The following is a 25,907-nucleotide window of genomic DNA, read 5'->3' on the forward strand; positions in this document are numbered from 1 at the left end:
ATTCACCCCCCTCTAGGCGGCATCCTAGGTCCTTTCAATTGATATCAAAGCAAGGTTCTCACCTAAAGCTTCACCGCCATGAGAAAAGGATGTCGACGCCTATCGAGTTGGAGCCAGTGCTTCTCCAAAATGATGGTTCAAACTTTCTACCTTGGTCTATTCATATACTCAATGCTTTTAGGGATATTAGTCCTCTTGTTGAGCATATTGTGGATGCAAGCATACCTCTTCCTATAGTTGATGGGAGCAACTACAAAAATTTATCAAAAGAGGAAGAGATATGCATGCAACTCAATGCTCAAGCTATTAATATTATTTTGAGTACATTGAGTGCAGAGGTTCAAGATGAGGCAATCTTCAATGGACAACCACCTCCAGAGAGTGCTCATCTCATTTGGACTAGACCTTTTAATTTATATGAAAAATCCAAATGTGATGATGCACTTGAGATCAAGTCAATGGAAAGTATGTCCATTGTGTCTTCATGCAGCGAAGAAGCCTCACCAGACCTCAAGAGCACCGAGCCGGAGCAAGAAGTGCAAGCAGCGCATGACTTACACATACCGGACGTGTCTGGTATGACCGAGGCAGCATAGCAGCAAGCAGCTGTTTGCAACGATGCTCAAGCCTGGTGGCGACCAAGTGATGAGTCAACCTCAGTATCTCATGATACTCATCACTTGTGTCTCATGGCCAAGAAAAGCAAGAAGAAGAGTAACAAGAAAGATCAAGAGAAGGAGAAAGCACAAGTAGATGATCAAGATAAGAGTGATGTTGAAGTTGTAGACAACTACAACCTTGATCATCTCAACCACAAGGACAAGTTCATCATCATAAAGATAGTTGAAAAGAATGATGAGCTTGAAGAAGAGATTGAGAAGCAAGAGCAATCACTTCAAAAGCAAGATTTGTTTCTCATCTCTAAAATGGAAGAACTAAAGGCTCTAAGTGAAATGTATAAAAAATTGTCAATTGAGCATGCTTTAGTTACTAACTCCTCTTCTAGTGTTTCACAACTAGAGAAGGAAAACTTGGAGCTCAAGGCAAGACTAGATGAACTATCAAGCAAGTATAATGTGCTACAAGCAAACTATGTTCATCTAAAGTGCTCTCATGATGAAGTAGTAGAATTAAGCATCATGCTTGAGGTGGCTCATGAGGTTGTGATCACATTGGTAAAATTTTCTCAACCTCTCACACATTCACTCACTAGTACACCATCTCGATTAAATATTTCTTGTACTAATGAGTGTGCTCCTCAAGCAAGCCAATCTTCGATTGAGCTAAACCTCATAGAAAACATAGAGCTCAAAGAAGAGGTGGAAAGATTAAAGAAAGATGTGATTCGGTTGAAGGGTAAGGAGAAAGCATAACCTTCTGAAGATATCTGTGATAACATAGTGAAGAAGCTTGAAAAGGGTTCAAACCTTGCTTCCTCCAATGCCCAACAAAAGAATCACATTTCAAGCAAGGCCAACACAACCAAGAGCAAGAAACATGGAAAAAGGATGTGCTATGGTTGTGGATTGTATGGACATGAGTGGGCTATGTGTCCACATAAGAGTTGGGCCGACAAGTGTGAAGCGGCCGAACAAAAGGCCTCAAACAAGTTGGCCAACCAAAAGAAAAGTGATGGGCAAAGCACTTGTCTCATGAGCAAGAAATTGGGGCATCCTACTAAGAAATGCCCAATGTACAAAGAGGCAAGAAAGGAAGCCCAAGTTGCAACAAGAAGATGCTATGGATGCAATGAGATGGGCCACAAGGTTGATAGATATCCATACAAGCAAAATAAGCATAGAGCAAACAAAGGCCGCATATGCTATGCTTGTAGAAGAAATGGGCATCTAAGCTATGAATGCCCAAATGGTAATGCTCCTAAGCTGAACACATTTGTTTATAATGATAAGCTTAGGAAGACCACAAATGGAGTTAGCACTAGCAAGGTAATGTGTTCACCACAAACTAGTGCTAAAGCCATTTGGGTGCCTAAGCACTTGTTGACTAACCCAAAAGGACCCAACAAGAGTTGGGTACCAAAGTGTGCTTAGGTTAATGATGTAGGTACTTGGTGATGAGATGAAGGCTTCGGGGTGGTTGAGCAAGCAATTTGATAATATTCACTCAATCTATCAACCAATTCTTATCATAATCTCTTATATGGTTGACCCGAAGATAATTTAATGAATATATCATTTACTTCATCTTCACCATTGGTAACAAGTACCTAAACCTTATAGGATAGCCACTTTATTTGTTTTGTGCTCAATGACTCACAAATAGGCATATTGATGAAAAATTGAAAGTGGCTAATTAGTTTTACTTGATAATTATCATGTTTGCCATATGGTGCTTTTAATACGTCTCTAGGAGAGCAATTCATTTGTTGAGATGCAAGTATACAATAAATAATAAAGCTAAACGAAGAATCACAAGCAGCGAATTATTTGTTTCTGTCCTGCACCTATCGGACGTGTCCGGTATGGCCAGGGACAGAGAGAAAATGTTTCTGTTCTACGTATTCCGGACGTGTCCGGTATACCTACCGGACGTATCCGGTATTGAAGGAACCAGAACACTAATAGAATTGCAACTGAGTCTTTGATCCATATATTTTCATATATCATCAATTTACTCAGAAGCTTGTGGTTTACCAAATCTAAGTGAATTGTGAGCATCTCTTGAACCCAAATTTAAATATGGCAAATTCTTTGGTTATGGTTCAAAATAGAAAATTGACTCCCAAATTCTTAAAAGAATAAAGTGCTAGTTGAAAGTTATTCAAATTACTTATAGCAATTATTTAGGGGGAGCTTAGTTTCTATTTTGCATCTTTGTGGACTAACAAATTTATCTAGCATTCTTTGTAGTCCTTTGGATGAAAATTGATTTAGAATCTAGCATGATTATTTGACAATTAAGGTCAACATAAAGACTATCATGCTATATATCTTCTTAGTGGAATTCTTGTGGGCTCAAGGCAAAGGTATGTGTTTGCATACATGCATCGTAAGTGCATCTAAGGCCCTTTATATGTTAGAATGTGCATTTGTGTGACATAGGAGAGATGTTTTTCAAAACCCATTACTAGCATGTGTAGGTGGTGTGAATTTGAAAAACTATTTGAATCTTGGCCTTTTGTGACCTAGCCTTGTCATGTGATGATTATAGCTCTTCTTGATTGTTTGATTGGCTAATCACACATGACATGGCTTTCTCAAGTCCATAATCTACTATGTCTCACTATATCTCTCTCAAGCAAGTGAAATCATGTTTATGCCAAATATTTGGAAATGAGAAAATCAATTTATGGCATTGGATAAGAAAAGTGATTATACTCAGTTTGGATCAAGATTATATACCTTTTTGGACTGAGAAATAATAGAAAAGGGGATTGGAAGAGAGAAAACACCTTTTGGAATAATTTGGGCCAGCCCACGTATATCGGATGTGTCCGGTATGCTACTAGACGTGTCTAGTATGAGCGGGGCTATAAGACAGAGCGTACCCTTTCGGCCAAGTCAGTTTTGTCTCTTTCCAACCAACCTAGCCGACGCCCTCCTCCTCTCCTAGGGCGACCGAGGATTTCACCAAGAAAAGGGAGAGGGATATTGCACTAGAGAAGGCTTGCATCAAGGTTGAAGGCCCGGGGATTTGGATTTCACATCGCTTTCTCGTCTCTTCTCTCAAGGTACCCTAATCCTGGACCTCGTCCGATCTATATGGTTAGAGCATGGTTTTGAAATTCCTTTAGTCAATATGCTACATTGGTGATCTAGAAGCAATGCCCAAAGTTTGGAATTGATTCGTGATGGTTTGAATCCAGGGACCCTGGTTAGGGTTGCTGGGCGCGCATACCGGACGTGTCCGGTATGACCCAGCAGAGCAGGCCCTCTGCTTTCCTTTGATTCAATCAAATTTGAGAATTGTTTATTAGGCTTAGTTTCTTTTGTATCTATGTTTTGCAAACCTAGTGACATTAGTATATCGAGGTGATTGTAAAACCATGGATAAAAGAATCTATGTCTAATTGCAATTCAAAATTAAGCTGTGGGCATGTATCTAAAATTCTTTGGGAATCTTTTGGATACAGGGCAGTAGCTATGAGTGGAAGACAGGAGCCTAGGTCCAAGCATAGTCATGATCCAACACTAGAGAAATACAAGAAGGCAAGATAGGAAATGCATCCTGGATTCAAGTCGACCAGCAGGAGTTCTACTAGAGCTGCCTCTAGTGCAGCACCTCAGTATGTAGAGGGGTCAGGGAGCTCTTCTTCTGACACTTATACTGATGAGTTCAGAGTGGATCCTAGAGAAGATAGAAAGAGGAAGAGCATGGACAGAGGATCAGATGGTGACAGCTCAGATGAGGAGCAGGAGATTGAGGAGGAGGAGCCAGTACCTCCATTTTAGCACTAGCCTGGTTAGGGTATGCATTATGGTCTTCTTGAGACACGTTTGCCTAATATGCCCTCTTGTGTTTTCAGAGTTGACTACTGGGGAAAGGGCATGACCAGGAAAACCAGAGATGAGAGAAGAGTAGATCCGAGAGTCTTACCTAAGGTTCAGTATGATCACCGCTTCCAGACAGCGTTTCACATAGACTTCTACTCCAGTGTGATTCTCACCAGGAACCCTATGGTAGCCAAATCTCAGTGGATAGACTGACAATATGTCAAAGAGTTGCAGAAGGCCTCAGTTGATCATGCTATTGCCATTTTCCAACGCATAGGAGTTTATAAGATCATGGAGTTCCAGCATGACTGGAACACAGAGGTGGTAGCTTAGTTTTATGTTACTCTGTTCGTTGAGGAGGATGAGAGGCGGATGCACTAGATGCTTGAGGGCTAGTGGTACAGTGTTGATTATGATGTGTTTGCCACCTAGCTTGGCTTCTCAGAGGATGATCTTTAGAGAGATAAGATTCACACAGAATAGGTACTTCCTCTAGAGCAGCTGGCCTACATGTACCCACTAGGAGGTGAGAGAGGAGCAGTGGGCAAGGTTCTAGGTGTTCACCCTACTTACAGATACTTGGACAGGATGTTCTGGAAGACCATTGATTGCAAGGGTGGAGATAAGGGAAACATCATAGATTACTCTAGGAACCTACTCCACAGGATGGCACCTGATGCTCGGTCCTTCCGCATTTTTGACTTTATCTAGTGTGAGATCCAGAGTGTAGGTGAGAGGCCCCTCAAGGGTTGTGGATTTGCTCCTTATATCATGTATATGATTGAGCAGGTCACAGGGCACACATTCGAGTATGACAAGATTCACAAGGTCCTAAAGATTGTTGCAGACTTGCCTGAGACAGGGATACCTCCAACAGGTCTAGGGGAAGCAGCTGCTGCAGCTATGGTAGATGCACCTGTCGGTGGTGTACCAACAGGAGGAGCTTCCCTTCCGCCACATGGTTCTCACTCACGTTCTTCCTCAGGCCATGGCAGTCCTCCCTTGCATATCCGTAAGTTCTTCAGTTCCATCTTTGGGATGTGCTGGGACATTTAGGTTAGGCAGCGGGGCATTGAGTCCAGGTAGAGGAAGGAGAGGGAGGCTAGGAGGAAGGACAACAGGACTCTAAAGCAGTTAGCTACCAGACTTGAGCTTGATCCTCCTAGGTCTCCTCTGTCAGATGGAGCAGTCTCAGCAGCTAGTGAGCCAGAGACTAAGGAGCAGCAGCAGGCCAGATATGATAGACAGTTTGCTAAGTTCTTTTAGCGACAGCAACCTCTGTAGGAGCAGCCTCAGGAGCAGGCACAGCAGCAGCCACGCCCTAGTGCGGGAGAGGAGATGGGTTCTGCTCTCTGGCAGGACATCTTTGGCAGTGACCCCAGGTACTCTACCAGTGACTACGGCTTTGGTGGCTAGGATATCTATGGGGGTATTAGTGCTCTAGGATAGAGTTCTTCTCGCCCACCTGATGCTTCACGCTCAGACGACGAGGACAATGGTGATGGTGATGAGTGATGTGAGAGATCAGGTACAGCTTGCAGCCTTTTTTGCGCTTCGTATGTCAATATTGGACTTTTGTGGTGATAGGTGACAAAGGGGGAGAAAGACTGATTAAAGCTTCAGGATATGTCCATTTGCTTTTCTTTGTACCTAAAGATATGTACTACAGGCTACCTGAAGATATGTACTATAGGTTGTAGTTTCTTAAGCTTCATTAATGTAATCTTTTGAGATAGATTGTATCATGTGAGAGATGAGACTTACTTACTTATGCTTTATCTATGTATCTCTTGAGACATGATCTTTATTTACATATTAGTGGTTTGTGGACTTGAGAAAATGTGTATTGAGTGCTATGTGTGACATACAGGTGTTTTATTTATTTTCATAAGGACTATGCATGCTAGAATGAAAATATTTGACGTGATGCCTTTATATTTATTCTTGTGTCATACATCTTGTCATATGCATCACGGTTTTACCTTGTCACACACACATGCACCCCACGGATGCAATGATTTAGGGGGAGTCTCCTATATGTTTTAGTATGTGCAATTGACATTTGAGGTTATTTTGTGAATTCTAATCATAACCACATATTAAGGGGGAGCCTCTCATAAATCATTGAACTCAAAAGCTTAAATATTTATATTCTTTTGTAAGCTTTAATCAAGTTGACATCAATCACCAAAAAGGGGGAGATTGAAAGTGCATCTAGCCCTTTAGTGGGTTTTGGATGATTCAATGACAACATGATTAAAGGTCTAACCCGTTTGCTAAGTGTGGACAGGTAATAAGTTATCTCACAGGTACTTAATGAAAGCCAAAATGATGTGTTGTTGTATAAACAATCTAGTTCAAACATAAGACAATAATGCAAATGTAATTCATACAAAGGCTTATTTGTTGTGGGATTTCCATATACTATGTGAAAGCAAGCTCGTAAGAATTAATTAATGAGACATGAGGGATTGCATCTGGAATGGTCTCATATTTGAAGCATGCTAAATTAAAATAAAAAAGATAACAATATAAATGAATGGATGATTCAATACAAGATGTGACTTAATGGCTTGAGATGGTGAAGATAGCAAGGAAAAGCTTCGAGGTACTAAACAAGGGTGAAGGGCAAGCGATGGCTTGGCGGCCGAAAAACCTAGCTAGGGTGAAGAAGGAAGTATTTGCATTTAGTTGAGGTACTAATCAAGCTATGATGGTCATGTTAATGGAGGGTCAAATCACTATTGAAGTGTTTGATGAAGTGACTTGATACATTTGGGATTATTCAAATTTGATGAATGGAATCAAGTCACGTGCTCAAGATGGCTATGCTCAAGTGAAAAGATCAATATCAACATGTTGGCACCCTCACTTGATGAAGATTGGAATACACGGCTTCGGTTGAAAGAGATCAACTCAAAAGGTTTAAATTCGTTATACTTTTAAATTTGAGTTAATAGGAATGTCGTACTATTAAGAGGGATGCATCATGTTGATAGATAATGTTTCATAAGTGCTCAAGCTAACCCATGTGAGTTTTGAGTGTTTGAGAGACAAAAGAGCTAACCTGTGTTTTGCTGGTATTGATACTGGATGTGTCCAGTATATGCCCAGCCATGATAAAATTCTTGTTGTTCTCGGGTTGGTTCGTCGAGAGTTCCGATGGTCGGGAGTTCCGGCAATGGTCGGGAGTTCCGACGTCTCGCGCTTAACTAACTTAGATGGTTCACTGTCCTAGTCATACCGGACGTGTCCGGTATTCTATGGACGACCAGAGGCCAACGGCTAGTTTTCAAATGCCTTGAGGGTCAGGAGTTCTGACGTGAGTCAGGAGTTCCGACGGTTGGAAGTTCCGGCATGCGTCGGGAATTCTGACATCTCACAAACTTCAACTTAGTTACTTAGTTTTCAAATATGCTGAGGGTCGGGAGTTCCGACGTGAGTCGGGAGTTCCGACGGTCGGAAGTTCCGGCATTCATCGGGAGTTCCGACGCCTCACATTGTCACTGTAACTTAGTTACCGTTAGGGCAGTGTAAGTCATACCGGACGTGTCTGGTATGCAGGTAACGGCTATAAAACGACTAGTTTTTTTTCAAGGGGGCTATAAATACCCCCAAGCCTCCACCTTTGGACGCTGCTGATTCTGCTGATACATATACACGTTTTTTAGCCTTGTCAACTTGCCCAACCCTCTCTTAGTGAGTGATTGATCAAATTTGTCAAATAAAATTGTGGGTTGAGAGAAATTTAAAAAGATAGCAATCCATCCACTTGAGCACTTGTGCATATTGTCAATCTCGTGAGTTGCATTTGTTACTCTTGGACTCTTCAGTCCTAGACGGCTAGACGTCATCGGAGAGCACCTGAGAGATTGTGGTGTGCCTCAGAAAGTTTTTAACGGTCGATTCTGCCGCCTCGGAATCAACTAGTGGAAGGAGGAAAAGGAGTTGGAAAAGACTCCGGCTAGAGTGACCTTCGTGGTAACCTCTAGGGTTGACCTTCGCAAGGTCGCCCGTAGCCCCCTCAACGTAGAGTAGGACTCGAACGAGTCCGAACTTCGGTAAAACAAATATCGTGTCTCAATTCGTATTTCATTTGATATTTGTGTTGCTCCAGCTCTTGTGCAGGTTCTCTGTGTATATTGTCATCTCTAGTAGGTACTTGTAGTTTGGTTTGAAGATAGAAATCGAAAGGAGCAAGTTCGGGGCTGCTCTACAGAAATCGTGTATACCGGACACGTCCGGTATTCATACCGGACACGTCCGGTATTAAAGCTCAGTGCTGAATATTGTTTGATCTCTGTCCTAACTTTGTATTGCAGGGTTATAACTTCTAGATATATTCTTTATACCTTATTTACTCTGTGGCTAAATTGTGAGGGGTGGTATTACTCTTAATTTGAAGTTTCCATTTTGAAAACTTCCTTTTCTAATTGTTTCCGCATTTAAAGGTGTTAATTTTCAGAAACGCCTATTCACCCCACTCTAGGCGGCATCCTAGGTCCTTTCAGCCCTAAAGTCATCCAATGGCTAAAACCTATCGGGCCACATCATGCCGGCCCAAAATTCGTGCTGTGCCCGTGCCGACACTGCGGGTCGGACCTGTGGCCTAGGCACGGCACTATCACTGGGCCATGCCTGGCACTAGCACTATAGGCCTGGGGCCATGCCGTGCTCAGGCCATGCCTTTTAGTGTCGTGCCAGTGCCGGCCCAGCGGGCCTGGCCCATTTGGCCATCTATACAAGAATCACAAGAAGTTTGCCAGCATAATAGTTTTGATATGTAGCAAAAAAAAATTGGTCTTAGAACTGAAAGGGGAATAACAATTCGTATCTCTTCAGAACAGATCTTGACATGGAACAGAACAACAAGATTGATACTTAGTATAGAACTCTCTGGTGGAGGAAGCTGTAGTCAGATCGACCATCTGCTCATGCGCCGCCGCTGCCTCATGGTTGCTGCAGATTTGGGGAGGGAAGGAGCTGCTGCGAATCGACAAGGCAATGGAGAAGAAGTCATGAGCGCGGAGCAAGAGGAACTCGCGTCAAGTTTGGCCACAGGTAGATCCCCGCGCGTGCCGCCAGGAGACGACGTCCTGTACAACGGGGCTTTTGCCGTCGCATTAGCCTCGGAGCACGCGTCACTGCCGTCGCCTCACGAGAGGATGGCTTCCCTCTCTTGCATCATTCAATGCCGCTGGAGGGGGTGTTTTCTGCAAATATACATCTCTACAGACGGCACTCCAACGTCCGTTGTACGTGCCCTAATAAGGTTTTCTGATGTCCCTCATTCCCAAAAGCGTGCAGGCACACATGCGATCACACACAAAGTAGCTTGAACTGTGGAAGTGTTATTGGAAATGAGATATCGAGGTTTGTATATCTCTCTCTTCTAGTGTTCGTTCATAATGGCAAAGAGCAGTTTGTAGACAACATAAATTATTAGACTGCTACAGGTAACATAATTAGTGCTGAACATCTGCAACACGTGTAGTTTCGATTAGAGGGCTCTGACCAGGAACGAAGAGAGTTGAGTTTCTGGGAGGAAATTCGGCCAAAATCACTGGCCACACAAGTCTTTTAACCTAATTAACTGGCTGGGCGGGCCGCACCAGTCACGGAGCCGAGCAGTTCCATTGCATCTTCATGACTGCATCTGCATCAACAAGCAGTCTGGCGCGCTCTACCTCCACATAACGATTTGTGTGGATCCCAGGGGAGTTTCCTTACAGTGAGGCTCTCAGCGCCGGTGTTTGTGGTGAAGGATGAGCATGACACTCACTGTGGAACAATTTTTCCTGATACCACCCAACCCAAGTGATCGATGTGACAGGTTGACATACATATACAACCACCTAAAGCCTTGTTTGGATGGGAATATATTCATCTCAATCCACATGTGTTAGTGGATTAGAGTGGATTTAAACTAAATTCCATTCCATTCCACTCTAATACACGTGGATTAAGGTTCATACACCTGCATTCAAACAAGGCATAATGGTAATGGAGTGATGGGCCGGGTGTGAGTTCTGGTTGGTATATGTAGTGCTATTAGTTAGTTTAAGTATATAACTTGCAACTGAATATATATCGTACATACAACATACACGTAATAATGATACTGCATAAATTGCATCTACTACATACATGCACATGCCACATTGATGCTGTATTTGTGCTACGTACATTGATATGTACATCTACTACATTGATGCGGAAGACACAGATTTACATATATATATATAGATGTGTGTGCGCGCGCGCGCTAGTTTGGTGTCTGTGTAGTCGCTAATTCTTATCTTCTCTGGCCTTACTTTATTTCTGTCTCTGATTGATCGAGGTGAAGAAATGAACCGGCAGAGTGATAGAAATGTGACACAAAAGTTCTAGGATATGGGGCTTCATGATGGCTGTACTTTTCAAGCACAGAAACGAAGTTAGCGTTTATGTATGGACTGCCCTAGTCTTAGAAGCTCACAAGCTTTGGAACTACAGGCACTTGTGATCCATAAGCTTCACGAGTCTCAAAAGTTGCTTGGTTTTTCAGAGGATCCAAAGTGACACTTTACCGTGTATATATACTTAATTTTCCAACATGCTCCAAAAATAACAAGACTTCATCGGCTTGGCTCGCTAGGCTCAGAGCATATGAGGGGCTCACATTGCACCTTTTTCAATTTCACAACAGGTGCACAAAATAACCATCTATTTATGTTGTATATGTGTTAATCTCTAATTAATTTCTCGTATAGAATTTGTAACCTGTTCGTAATGGAGGAATGAAAAAATAGAAAAGAAGTAAAGTGGCAAAACAGAGCCTTAAAAAACAAAGGATTTTTAAGCCTCATCTCGTCTCTCTCCTTCACCAGCCACCACATGCATCACTCATCCCGCACACTACCACCCGTGCACCGTCACCGCTGGCTCATCCCCAGCCTGCCACTATGTCTGCCGCATGTTATGCTGCCAGCACCTAGTGCTACCGCCATCCCGCCACAGGCCAGCCACCCACGCCTCCTCCCTGCCAGACAACAGTGCCAGTCGGCCTTGAGCCCAAGGAAGAAGATGTTCACTTTGCGAAGGTGAAAAAGAGGAGATCGATGGTGCAGTGTCCTTGTAGTAGTGCAGATCTTGCTTCGATTCCGGTGTCCAAGAAACAGTTTGCTTCTTCCAGCTTCTTTTACTTCTGTTTTCTCCGCGTGCGTCGTCTCACCTCGGGCATCCATGAAAACCTTGGGTTAGAGCAGATGCTTTTGTTCCTGTGTTTTGTGAATGGAAGCGAGCCATACGAGAGGAATGGCGAGGTTCATTCCTTAATTTAATCCAAACGGCGTCGTCAGTAAAACATACGAATTGTATTATTCCTTTTGAATTCTTACAATTCATACAGAACTTGATCAACCTTTATGGCTTTATTTCACTTAGCATTAATTATAGCATTGGGATTTATTTGATTTAGCTAAAATAAAATTTGACACCTAATCCAGATCGTGAGATAGCCAACATCCTGCACCATAGTTGCTGCTGCCGCTCCCATAGTAATTAAGTTAGGCATACCTATACCACGCCACCAGTTCTCTCGCGTCTATGCACAAATTCAAGATTGAAAAGGGTAAGCTGTTCTTCAAGGATGCAGCTCTTTGGATAGACAGAGAGCCTGTTCGCTTGCTCGTATACGATCGTGGATTATAAGTTGGAATAGTATTTTTCTCTCACATCAAACCAACCAGCAGTAAATAATCCACGATCGTTTACGGTCTGCCGAACAGGCTGAGAGTGCACACCTGCTAGGTGGCAAACCGTCAGAGCTACTACAGTCCACAACCACGGGAATGGGATATATTTGCAGAAATTCCATCAAGCTAGTGACATGCAGGTGCCACAGTGTTGGCTTCCTCCAATTAGTGTTTGCCTGATGCCTCTCAATTCCAACGAGCAAATGTCGTCATATTGACCTCCCTCCAATGACTGTTGGGGTTGATAAAATAGGTGATATAATGGAGCTAGGGAGGATAAAACGAGCGAGCATGCAGACGCAAGATTGATGAAGGGTGGGACTGTTAACTGTGTGCAGCAGGTTCATATATATGTCAGTGGTAGAATTCTTTTTTGAGATGAAAGTGCATGCAGCAGCAGGTGGCCAAGTTAGAATCCTTTTGAACCCCAAGGTAGAACTTGTTGCAGGTGGCCAACTAATTTATAGCAGCTATATGAGCCTACGGTTACATATACCACCAGGATTTACATCTCGGTATAAAAACAAAAGTTGGCACTTAGCAATAAGCATGAAATTTGGGGAATTTTGGATATATCAAATTAAATTTAAATAAGTGCAATTTTTTTTTAAAGTTGCATCATCTCACTAGAAACACTCCCTAATCCATCATGCGTCACAAAATATGTAGGAATAAATAATAAACTACAGCGATGAACCACGCTCGAAAGAGTTAGAATGTGGGAAGCGACACTACTAATGTCAATATTAGTTATATATACTACTGTAGTAGAACACAAGTGAAGATATCGTTTTACTTTATTTTATTGTTTTATTATTAGATGAAAGTTGGAGGTCTTAAATGAAGCCTCAATATTAATAAATAGGGACAGGACACGATGACATCCATTATCTGAAATGTCTGTGCACATTGCTATGGATTCACTACCGGAGACGTCCTCTTTGTCGAGGGCCCGTGGGTTTACCGAGGGCTGATCTCGGGCACTCGGCAAAGGGGGTCTTTGCCGAGGGCCAGCCCCAGGAGCCCTCGGCAAAGATAGGCCCTCGGCAAAATAAATCTTTGCCGAGGGCCTAGTCCTCGGCAAATTGGCCCTCGGCAAACATGGCCGGATGGGTCACGGCGGCCACTGGCGTTAGTCTTTGCCGAGTGCCCGCCGTCAGACCCTCGGCAAAGATTTTTTATTTTTTTTTAAATATTCTTTGCCGAGGGCCATTGGCCAGGCCCTCGGCAAAGATTGCCGAGGGCCAGGCTAGACCCTCGGCAAAGAGTTTTTTTTGTTTTTTTAACCCAGTTTTTTTTGGTGCTATAATACATTATTTAAATCTCAATTTTAAAATTTGGGCCATATTTGACTTTTTTTGATATATTTCCCTAATTTATTTCTTTTCGTTGATTTTTTTTCGAATATTTCAAATTTGAACTGCAGGTGGATGGAATAATGCAATTTAGTGATTCAAAAAATGTTATTCATGGTATTTGGTGTATGTTGAGTCCCTATCCATGAACTCGCATCAAATTTCGATCATCTTCTTCACGTAACATGACGAGAAACTTGTCGGAAAAGTGTTTTTAAATTATATAAAATTCATACGAAGTCCGAAAATCATGAAACTTGTCGAGGTGTCATGTTATCGCATGTGTAGGCTGTGGTAAAAATTTGAGAAGGTTTCGAGCAAGTTGTGACGTCGGATGCCTAAAACCCGCGCGCCCCGCCCCCCACCACCGCGCCGCCCCGCGCCGGCCCGCGCCCAGCCGCCACCGCCACCCCGCGCGCCCCGCCGCACTCCCGGCCCGCCGCAGCGCGCCCGGCTGCCCCGCGCCCACCACCGCGCCGCCCCGCGCGCCCCGCGCTCCCCCGGCCCCCGGCCGCCAGAGGAGGAGGGAGGAGGAGCAGGCCACCGGAGGAGCCCCACCCCGCCGCTCGCCTCAACCCGCCAGAGGTGCCCCGCCCCGGCCGCGCCGCCCGCCCACGCCCGCCGGCCGGCCCGCCCCGAGGAGGAGGAGAACCTCCGCGCCATCCGTCGGCCACCGGAGAAGGAGGAGGACCCCGCGCCACCCGCCAACCCCGTCCACGCTGTCCGCCGTGCCCGCCCCCGTTCCAAGGTGCCCCGCCCCGGCCCCTTGACGCCGCCCCGGCCGCGACCCTCGCCCCGTCCGCGGCCTCCGACGTCCCTCCGACGTCCAGGTATGCCCTTCCCTCGCTTCATGGTGTACAATGCTGGTGAAGGAGGAGGTCTAGGTGGAGGTCGAGGTGGTGGTGGCGTGCAATGGTGGAGGTGTAGGTGGAGGTGGAGGTGGAGAAGGAGGGTAGTGTGTTCGTTGAGGTGGTGGTGGTGTGGTCGTTGTGGTGGATGTGGTGGTGTGGTCGTTGTGGTGGATATGGTGGTGTGGTCATGGTCGTTGTGGTGGATGTCGTGGTGTGGTGGTGGTGGTGGTGGTGGTGGTGTGGTCGTGGTGGTGGAGGGGGTGGTGTGTTGGTGGTGGATTAATATATATCTGGCTATCGGCCATCGTGCCGTATTTGTTCCCTTGATATGTGGTTGTCGGCCATCATGCCGGTTTTTTCTTGCAGGTTTTGGAAACCTCCCCGTACAGGGGAGGTTCTGCCGAAATTTTCAACTTATAGTATTGTGTTTCTTCTTTTGCAGAGAAGAGCACGTCAGAGGGGACTCGGCGACCCCGATCCTCTTCGTCGGCGTTGCGGGTCTGCCTGCACAGCATCACCTCGTCACTGCCCCGACTCGTCACTGCCCCGCTAGCCTGACTCCACCGCCACCCTAGGTATAAATAAGCCCTCCTCCCGTATCATTGTCTTAGATCGCGTAACCCAGTTAGGCGTCTCCCGTTCGAAAGAGATACGGTCGTATGTATGCGGATCTTTGCATATCTACGACCGTATCTGTTTCGGATTGTCCACGTTTTTTGGACAGCCCACAGATGCGTAGATGGGTTAGTTTCCATAGTCTGCTCTGGTTCGAGACCAAGTTTCGGCAGCTCTTCCCTGTTGTTCTCCGGATACACACTCTCCCTGGCAGGACGTGTATCGGGAGAACAGCGGGGAGGTGCTGCCGAAATTCTGTCTCGAAGAGGAGTGGAGCCTGGAAACTGACCTCATCTACGCATCTGCGGGTGGGATTAGGACCTATCCTCACCTATTAGACATTAGGAACACCGCGTAGATGTAATTGATGGTCACAATACTCTGTGATGTAAATGTTAAAGGATGGAGGACCGTCAGTGGATGTACACGGGCTGGAGAAGCGGCAGTGACTACGACTATGAATGGGTGAAGGGGCAGATCGTTTCTTGAAACATGCATTTGGCCCAGGAGCAGGAGGACATTCTCTAGTTTGGTGTCCCTGCAGCAAATGTGACAACAGGAGAAAGGTAGACGAGAAGACCATGGGTAGACATCTTGTGTTCAATGGTTATACGCCTGGCTATCAGTAGTGGATCTACCATGGTGAAGCAGATCGTATAAGAGCGGAGGTGGTGAGAGCACGCCTTGAGGCTTTTGATGATGATGCCGGGGTAGCAGACATGCTAGATGACGCCCACCAAGCTCACTTCGCTGAACGACGTGAGAAGGAGGAATCCGCAAAGGACTTCTACAAAATGTTGCACTCGGCACAGAAACCCCTTCACGAGCGTACAATGATTTCTCAGCTGGATGCGGTTGGACGCGTAATGGGGTTGAAGGCCGAGTTAAACCTGAGTCGAGAAGGCTTCGATAAGATGTTGGTCGTGTTTGGCACCATGCTACCGGAGAAGGACACTTTGCCGACGAAATTGTACGAGGCAGAGAAACTCCTTCGTATGCTTAAGATGTCATATGACAAGATACATGTTTGTCCGAAGGGGTGCGTCCTATTTAGGAAAGAACACAAGGACGCAAATTACTGTCCGAAGTGTAAATCCTCCAGGTACCTGGAGGTAGACTCTGGTGATGGTCAGAAAAAGCAGCTTCCGATCCCCGCGAGAGTGCTACGGCACCTTCCTTTCCTGCCGAGGATCCAACGGCTATTCATGATCGAGGAATCCGCGAAACAGATGACATGGCACAAAGATGGCAAACGATACAATCCTGGGAAGATGGTACATCCGTCTGATGCTGAAGCATGGATGTACTTCAATGACAAACATCATGACAAAGCAGCTGAGGCCTGTAATGTACGTGTCGCGCTGGCAACAGATGGGTTCAATCCTTATGGAATGATGGCTTCCCCATACACATGCTGGGCCATTTTTGTTATCCCCCTCAATCTCCCTCCCGGCATCTCCTTTCAATGGCATAACGTATTCTTGTCGTTGATAATTCCTAGACACCCGGGGAGTAATATGGGTGTGTTCATGGAGCCTATGATTGATGAATTGATCCACGCTTGGGAGAAGGGGGTATGGACATACGACCGAGCTACAAAGACAAGCTTCAAAATGCACGTTTGGTACCACTACTCCCTGCATGACTTCCTGGCGTATGGGTTATTTGCCGCCTGGTGTGTTCACAGGAAGTTCCCATGCCCAATATGCAAGGAAGCTGTGAGGTTCATTTGGTTGAAGAAGGGTGGCAAGTATTCGTCGTTCGACTAGCATCGTCAGTTCCTCCCTCTAGACCATGAATTCAGAGAAGACATCAAGAGCTTTACGAAAGGTGTCAAAGTGACAGACCCTAAACCGCACTTGAGGACTGGTGCCGAGGTTCGTGCTCAGATAGATGCTCTCGTGCCCAATGAAGAAGGTGGTTTTGTGGGATATGGTGAGGAACATATGTGGACTCATAAGTCCAGCTTGACGAGGCTCCCCTATTTCGATGACCTTCTTCTGCCACATAATATTGATGTAATGCACACTGAAAAGAATATCACCGAGGCGCTTTGGGGAACTCTCATGGACACTGACAAGTCTAAGGACAACGTTAAGGCTAGAGTGGACCTAGCAACGTTGTGCGATAGACCGAATCAAGCGATGCAGCCTCCTAGTGGTCGAAACAAGAACTGGAAAAGGCCTAAGGTCAATTTCGTCTTGCAAATCGATCAAAGGAGGGAAGTACTAAAATGGATCCAGACATTAATGTTCCCAGATGGATATGCATCGAATCTTAGCAGGGGAGTGAACTTAGGCACTCTGTGAGTCAATGGGATGAAGAGTCATGACTACCACATATGGATTGAGTGGCTTCTTCCGGTGATGGTCTGAGGCTATGTCCTTGAGCATGTTTGGCTAGTGCTGGCAGAGTTGAGCTTTTTCTTTCGCCAGCTTTGTGCCAAGGAGATATCTCGGACCGTCGCTCAGGACTTGGAAAAAGCGGCACCTGTGTTGCTCTGTAAGCTGGAGAAGATCTTTCCACCCGGCTTCTTCTTGCCGATGCAGCATCTGATTGTGCACCTCCCATCCGAGGCACGTTTGGGGGAGGCCGTGCAGGCCCGTTGGTGCTATCCAATCGAGAGATGCCTAAAAACTCTTCGCAAAAAATGTACAAATAAAGCTAGAATTGAGGCTTCCATTGCAGAGGCATGCCTTCGGGAGGAGGTGGCAAACTTCACAACACAATACTACAAGCCGAACCTTCCTAGCAATCATAATCCACTCCCTCGTTACAATGCTGGCGAAAATGAATCGACCCTCAGCCTTGTCCAAGGCCAACTCGGCGGCGCAAGTGGATCAATCCCAAAGCTATTGGGAAATGAAGAGTGGCGCAGTATCATGCTATATGTGTTGAATAACCTTACCGAGGTGCAGCCGTTCATCAAGTAAGTTCTCAACGAACTTGTTTCAATACGCCATCACTATTCTGCATCCAACCCCATTGATTCTCGTTCGGACAGAGAATTTGTTCGTGAATTCTAGCATCAATCAAGGGATCCTACCTCGCATGAACAAGACACCCTTGTTTCACGGGGTGCGGGAGCGGGGAGGCCTGATTTTATTTCTTGGTTCAAACAAAAGGTAATGTCCAATTTAGCTCATACGTTCGATCGTCCAAGGTGATCGTACGTTTGATTAATATAACGATCTATCATGCTTCACCTTGCAGGCCTAGACCGGTTCGTCCATGAGTGACGAGTTGAAACAGGTTGCAAACGGCTGTGACATTAGGGTGAAATCATTTACCGACTATGACGTGAACGGATATCGCTTCCACACAACAAAGTTACGAGCAGATTCGGCCCAAACGAAAAACCACAAATAGCGGAGTTTGTACGCCCGGCACTGATGGCCTCGACTATCATGGTAGAGTTGAGGAAATCTATGAACTCTCATTTCATGGAGACAAACCTCTTAAACCTATCATGTTCAAATGCCACTGGTTTAATCCTCGATCAACGAGACGAACCCCTCATCTTGGGCTAGTCGAGATTCGAGAAGATTCCATCTATCCTGGAAAAGATGTCTACATTGTGGCTCAACAGGTCGTGCAGGTGTATTATACTCCATACGCCAAACAAGACAAAGAGGATCTTAAGGGTTGGACTATTGTGCACCAGGTATCTCCACACGGTAAACTACCTGCCCCAAACGATGATGATTACAACTTCAACGCAAACACATATGATGGACAGTTCTATCAAGAAGATGGGCTACCAGGCACGTTTGAGATAGTCTTACCCGAAGCAATCGAAATGGAAGTAGACAACGAAATGGTTGATGGCGAGGTCGATGGAGATGTGGTGGTAAATGCCAAGGACATAGCAATGCTTGAGCGATTACTTCTAGGCAATGACTACGATGACAACATAGAACCTTCGGATAGTGTTGCCCATTTGGACAATTTTGACAGTGATGATGAGACCTATGATCCTAATCATGAAGATTATTCCTAGTACATGTAATACTATGTTTTTTTAATTTGTGTTTTGTTTATATATTTTGAATCTATTTCTAATATATGTACTACTTAGTCTTGTTCATTCTTTGTGATTGCAGGTGATTGAACAAAGATGGTGAGCAGACGTCCACGCCGTGACACGCCCTCGGTTTACGGGAGAGACCGCCCTCTCCTTCGAGGTGAGGGGTCGTCGTCCGGGGCAGCGTCCGTAGGAGGTGACGAGAGGACGACCAGGGGCAGCAGCCGCAGGAGGCAGCTGTCTCCTCCCTCACCATGTGACGAGGTGCTGGAGGAGGAGCACGTGACGGCCATGGCCACATCCTCGTCGGAGGACGAGAGGGGCAGCAGATGGGCGAGGGAGGTGAGGCGCTCGAGGGTGAGGGAGGCGAGGGGCTCGAGGGCGACAGAGGGGGTACCACTACCTAGACTCCCTACGAGCGAGGTCCTGCGAGCCTCCCTCCGGTTCCGCTTCCTCACAACCGCCCAGTGATTCGGCCTATGGCAAAGAGGTAAGTAACTATAGATGTTATCACAACTACTTCATAAGATATGTTGGAAATCATAAGAGAAACTGATAAATTTTCTTAATCACTTGTGCAGGTACTGGTTGGTTTTGTCAGGTACTCTAGCACGCACCCCCGCGAGCATCCTTGGTGTTTTGTGTAGGAAATGGTACCCCGGCATTGTGCAACTGTCCGAAGAGCCGGTGGTGCGGGAGCCGGCCTCCAACTGGGACAGGTACGCGCTGGTCACGGATGACACTTACCGCAACAAGCAGGAGCGGGTATTGACGGAGTTTTGGGTAAGTTTCTCTCGCACAACATTGCTTAATATATCTCATTCATTGGTTAAATGTTTTATTGAAATAATGAATGGATACATCGGTTTTGTATGTAGAAATTTTTCAAGGTCGAAGAAGGACTTGAGGCCCAAGCGGATCGGGCGGCTGCCGCAGCTTGTAGGAAGTACGTCACTGAGATGCACCACCATGGTCGCGTCCAAGCTCACATAGACTACTACAGGTCGGTACTTAAGCAGTCCCTCCCCAAGCCTCAAGCAAGACTGATTATGCTGACCCGGGACCAGTACCTTGAGGTAAGCGAATAACATTCATAATGATTCGTTTTGATATTAAGTAGGTTCAATTTCATCTTCTTATATGTCAAATACTCGATGACTTGTAGGTGATTCCTTGGTGGTGCCGATCGTATCTCGAGTGCTGGGCTATGATCATAGATAAGTGGTTATCACAGGACTTTGTTGGCACCCACGAGAGGCTGCGGGAACAGCGTCTGATGAGGCAAGGTCCAACTCACCATCAAGGCAGCCGCAGCCTCCCCGGATACAAACAAGCATACGTAAGTGATTTCTTTCATTTATTTTGATGCTCAATTCTGCTTGATTTCTCACCATCTTCCCATCTTTCTCGCAGGAGGCTGCGCACCCGGGCGAGGAGGTCTCGGAGTTCTCTGCGTGGGCTATGTCCCACATGGGCAGGGCGTCGTCCTCTGTCTCCTTCGACCCGGCTGCCCCGCTCCAGGTGTACTCCGACCCGAACGTATACACTAAAGTCCAAGAGTACACGTCCTCAGTAAGGGAGATCTATGGGGAAGATTACAATGTGCGCACTGAGCCCATTGATGCAGAGACAATCATGAGGCTCGGAGGAGGCAAGAAGCACGGGCTGCTGTGGATTGCAGACGGCGCCATCGACTCCACCACTATTCCCTCCCTCGACGCTATCCGAGCACGGAGCACGAGCTCCAGCCAGCCCATACGCTCACGGCCTTCTCCAGCACTGCAGCAGGTCCAAGCACTCCAGGTAATTCCTGTTTTACTCGTCGTACGTTGATATTTACACACCTAAATTAGATTTGCATTATTGATACATTGGAGTGAAATATTGCAGGCCGAGCTGCAAGAAACAAAAAGGCAAATTCAAGAGCAGAACGCGGAACTGACCGCACAACTGCAGGCCCAGCAGGTCGCGTTCGAGGCCGCGTAGAAGCAGATGGTGGAGATGATGGTGATCATGCAAAGTCTTGGGCAAGCATCGGGTGTACCTGTGCAGTTTTCAGCTCCTCCTCCTTCTACTCCTGCAGCTACTCCTGTAAGTATGAAAGTTCACTTTTCGCTTGTGTTTTGCATGTATGTCGGCCTTCGTGCCGTTGTAGATGTCGGCGTTCGTGCTGTTGTAGATGTTGGCGTTCGTGCCGTTGTTTCTTGCAGGTTTTGGAAACCTCCCCGTGCAGGGGAGGTGCTGCCGAAATTTTCAATTGAGTCTAATCTTTTTGTATTCCTAGATTACTAGATGCAATCTCTAAGTTCCAAAACTGTTTTCCCGGATTACTCACACATGCAATCTCTGCTCCTTTGTGCAGCCTCCGTCCGCGGGTTCCAATCAATTTGGTAGTGCGTCACCGGGTGATCCCGTCTTTCCTTCACCACCGTCTCATAGGCTACCTTGATCAGGACTAGTGCTAGGTGATGTGGTTGGACTTTATTGTAATATTTATGGTTCTGACTTGTGCTTGGATTTCATGAACTTGTCGTAATAAACATGTGAATGATGATGAACATGTGACTTGTCGTTGTAATATATTGTGATTTATGGTTCACAATTATGGTTGTGATATATTGTGAGAAAATGGATTCTGTGTGATATATATATGTGATGGTTGATATATATATATATATGTATATATATGAAATGCTTGTGTCGATGGAATGCAAAAAACAAAAAAATAAATAAATTTCTGCCTCTTTGCCGAGGGCAATGACCAAGGCCCTCGACAAAGAAGAGTCCTTTGCCGAGGGCCGTCCCATTGCCCTCGGCAAAGATTTTTTTTAAAAAAAAATAAAATTTCTACAACATTTCTTTGCCGAGGGCCATGGTTGGAGGCCCTCGGCAAAGATTTTTTTTTAAAAAAAAGAATAATTCTTTGCCGAGGGCCATCCCTTTGCCCTCGGCAAAGACCCTCTTCGCCGACTCAAAATTCCCCGAGAGCTCTTTGCCGAGGGTCGTCCTCGGCAAAGAGGCCGTCTCCAGTAGTGATTCTTATCAGCTCTTTATAATCTGCTACCTGCTGGTCCACTTGCTTATATATGTTGGCTAGCCTACGTTCGAAATTGTGCATGCATCGTTGTGAAGATACATCTTGTGGTTTGGGCCGGTGGTAAAATAAACTAAATGAATCGTTGTCGTGCACACTCCTGATCTTTCAGTTTGTTGCGAGGATGGCCAGAGAGCGCATATCATCCTTTGATCCGTAGTTGCTGCTCCCACTCCCGTAGTAAGTCTGGTATCCTAGGCTGCCGGATCACAATCATAACTCCCGCGACAATAGCTGTCATAATTCTGAACAAAGTGATGATAAGAATTTGAGGCAAAGCACAGAGCATTGTGGCAAACTGTCAGAGCTAGCTCAATCCAAACAAAGCAAGTGGCACGCAGAATCATGTACATTCTCTAATGAGTGTTAGTGATGATAAAACGAGAGCATGCAGGCACACAAGATTGAATCAAGTGTAGGACAATGGGCAGTGAGGCTCATGTCTAATAGTATTTATAGAACACAACGTTGTAGTTTTCTTTGATAATTTACTTTGAGATAAAAGTACAGAACTACTACTGCATTTACACTTGTAAGAGTTAGGGTTCTTTAAAACCTCACAGTAGAGATAGAACCTATTGCTATTGGGTCAGGTAATTTATATAGAGAGAAACTAAAATTCCTTAAATGCCATTGAAACTTAATACTATTTCTGTATATGACATTCTAGCTCTATACGCCATTTCAGCATATATGTATATTTCTGTAAATATATCTCGCAGTTATAGCTACTTGGCCTACTTGGCGTGTTAGTTTTCATTGTTCTTAACCGTTGAGGGGTCGAGTGGGGCAACGAGCCTTGTCTTCAACGTCTTGCCGGCAGGAGCGATTATATTGGAGAAAATGAGCGAACTGTTGTTGTAGCATGACAATGCTGGTCATGCGTCTGGCTAGGTTGTAAGCGGTGCCGCCGGCCCAGCGCAGCACACGTCTCAACGGCATCAATGCATGTAGCACGCATCTCAACGGCTAGCCGAAGTTGGTGGGCAGGTAGGCCGTCTGCTTGGCAAATAACAGCACTGGAGAAGAAAAAAAATAGAATTATTCTACATGGTTACTGCCCTAGATAATAAGCTAAGGATCCATGAAGTGCACTGTGGATACAAGATCATACTGCGTTCATGTGACGAGGAATACTAGTTAGTAGCAGCACCAAATAGCTGAAAAGGATCGGACTGCATTCTCAGCACCTGCATCACACAAGGCCGCATCTAAGGGCTGCACCTGCGTCACAAATAAATTCCATTTGAGTTCATGACAAGACCCTTAGCTTCATTTGCAGGTATATATGATTTTAGAGAGGGATGTTGGATCACAGTTGATTCACAATTGCACACCTTGGAAGTTGCTAATCCTCCTCCTAGCTTGAGCCAGTGTCGATAACTCGATATGACGTAGCCAAAAGTTGTAGCCATCATCGTCTTTGGCCACCGTGGATCCTATCCATGGTCTAAGCCCAGCTGCTTAAACTGATATAACTAGCCAACCACACACTTGTAGCCATCATCGTCTTTGGTCAACGTAGATCCGTAGTCTAAGCCAGATCATGTCGAGCTGCTACCGACACTGGCTCAAGCTAGGAGGAGGACCAAGTCAAGAAATATATTTTGCTGATGCCGCTCAATCCTAAGGTATGATACGCTGATAGACATGCATGTCGCATTGACCTCTCTCCAATAAGCGTTAGTGGTAGGAAAAAAGAAGGTAAAAAAACCAAGGAGGATAAAATAAGCATACACACACGACGGAAGAGCAGAACAGAGTCTGAGTTGCGAGATTCATATCGATTGCTGTATATTTATATATAGCACACAAGTGAATGTGTCGTTATGCACATTTATTGTAAGTAATTTAGTTTCATATTAAAGTGTAGCACTACTACAATTAATTATAGTCATACCTCTAGTGGGCCCACACTCACAGCCAGTACGTGTACCCGCTTTAGGCCGTGTTTTGATCTCCTAAGAGAAATGAGAATAAACTGCAAAAATGAGAACGAGATCCAAACACTTGAATTCTAGAAGTGAAAGTGACCTTGGTGTGACATGATTGTCTGAAGTGAAAGTGAGTCTAACTAATGCTTGCATGACACAAATTACTTGTTCTTGACACTCGAATTCAGCTTGTGACCCACATAGCCACATAATTTGGACATATTAAACAACTTGGTTATATACATGTGTTTGTTTATTTGGTTGGTTGGATGAGGATGTCAGGTTGATTATGGCATTGGGACCTACTTTTGATTTGTTTATTTTAACCAAAAAATAATCATGTGAGATCTTGCTTTGTACTTAATAGCAGCAAATACAATGGTACAACAATTAATATATATGATCCCACATTACGAATTACATAAACATTCTGTGAGATAAAGCTATTTGAGGATTGCTAACTGAAAAGGCACAACAATTAATATATGATCCCACATAAGCATCAGGCCATGGTCGGACATGGATGACCTTGCCTGACCAATTTGAGCTCTTCCAGCACATTTAGGGAAAATTCCTCTTTAACGGCGGCCCTCACTAGATCGTCTGCGAACTTATCATCTATGCATCGCCATGTCTTATTCATGGAGATCCACTCAACCAAATATATCCTAAGATATCTAGAACGATGTTTTGCACCTGGCATTTCACCAGCTCATACAATGAGGATTCAAAATCTTATCGATCCTCATCATGCTGATGCAAGAAGGACATTGTAACGAGAACTGAGCGGTGGCTCAGATGGCTAGGATCGCTGGTGTGCGTCCTGCCCGCCCGCGTTCGAAGCCTGGCTTCGACGCTGGTGTCTCACCCGGGAACAGTAGTTCCCTAAATAATTTCTGTTGCCTCTCGCGCAGATGTGCCACAATGGTAAGTGACGTGCCCGCCACACTCGGAGTCGGGTGATCTTCGAGTATCTCTCAGCTGCGTTCGTTGTTAGGTATAGTTGTAGGTTTGTTCGTATACCGTGTGTGTGAGGTGTGCGTGTGTGTGGTGATGTGTGTCTGTATCCGAACAGATTCTACAGCTATACTTAAGATGAGAGGCAAAAAAAAAGAACATTGTAACACCATGGAAAAAAAGAAGAGAAAAAATGGAAAAGGGGGCTTTATTGGGCCAGCCCAAACCAGCCCAATTCTCCCCCAACCCTTTTAGACTGAACACCCCTTTCTTCTACATTCTTCTTCCCCAGACCAACCATTGCTGCTTGTTTATGTTCCCTGCTCCTTCCCTTCCTCTCCCACGGCCGCCCCTCCCTAAATTCCCTCTCAACAGCACCAAATCCTTGGGGAAACTTGCAAATTGGTCGAGGACAACAAGAGGAGCAAAAAGAGGTGCATCTTTCATGTGGATCGGTCCTTCCTCATCCCTTCCTGTCGCCCTACGGTTTGTGGGTGACCAAGGTGAGTTGGTTTTCGCCCTTCTCTACATAAGTTGTGTGTTTAGGGTGGTGTTTGGCCATGGGAACAAGTGTTCTAGTGTGGAGAGAAAAGCTGTTGAATGTTGTTCCTCGAATTTCAGACGAATAGTTTCTGCAGATTTTCTTGGGGAAGTGATTAGGGCTACTTAGAAGCAGAAATAAGTGTTTTGGTGAACTACAAACTTGTAGAGGACCTTCATATCTATTAACTCATGAAATTCCATGATTTTATCCCAAGCGATTTCGGAGATATGTATTTTCAAAGTTAGGTGTCATGTTTTGACCAAGTTCTGGACATAACTGTATGTAGGGGGGCTTTCGAAGCCCTTATATATCTTATTAGATTTTACAAATATGATAACTTTGT

At 45.3% G+C, this 25,907-nt stretch overlaps 2 protein-coding genes across 2 annotated transcripts in view; one reads left to right on the forward strand and one right to left on the reverse strand.

The window, feature by feature from the left end:
• LOC136537923 (dolichol-phosphate mannose synthase subunit 3-like) overlaps window positions 1-25,907 on the reverse strand; it is a 282,016-nt gene that overhangs the window by 203,929 nt on the left and 52,180 nt on the right. The window lies entirely within an intron of this gene.
• LOC136536098 (vegetative cell wall protein gp1-like) lies at window positions 13,880-14,954 on the forward strand. Its single transcript, XM_066528501.1, has 2 exons — window positions 13,880-14,375; window positions 14,839-14,954. The coding sequence occupies exons 1-2, from the start codon at window positions 13,880-13,882 to the stop codon at window positions 14,952-14,954; spliced, it is 612 nt and encodes a 203-aa protein (XP_066384598.1).

The sequence above is a fragment of the Miscanthus floridulus genome, chromosome 2 (assembly GCF_019320115.1).
Source record: "Miscanthus floridulus cultivar M001 chromosome 2, ASM1932011v1, whole genome shotgun sequence".
NCBI classification, from domain to species: domain Eukaryota; kingdom Viridiplantae; phylum Streptophyta; class Magnoliopsida; order Poales; family Poaceae; genus Miscanthus; species Miscanthus floridulus.

Bases quoted from the DNA above. Each gene is read 5' to 3' on its own strand.
- LOC136536098 (XM_066528501.1), top strand. From the start codon at position 13,880: ATGCCTAAAACCCGCGCGCCCCGCCCCCCACCACCGCGCCGCCCCGCG. The intron at 14,376-14,838 runs GTATGCCCTTCC...CTTCTTTTGCAG, and splicing joins GACGTCCCTCCGACGTCCAG to AGAAGAGCACGTCAGAGGGG.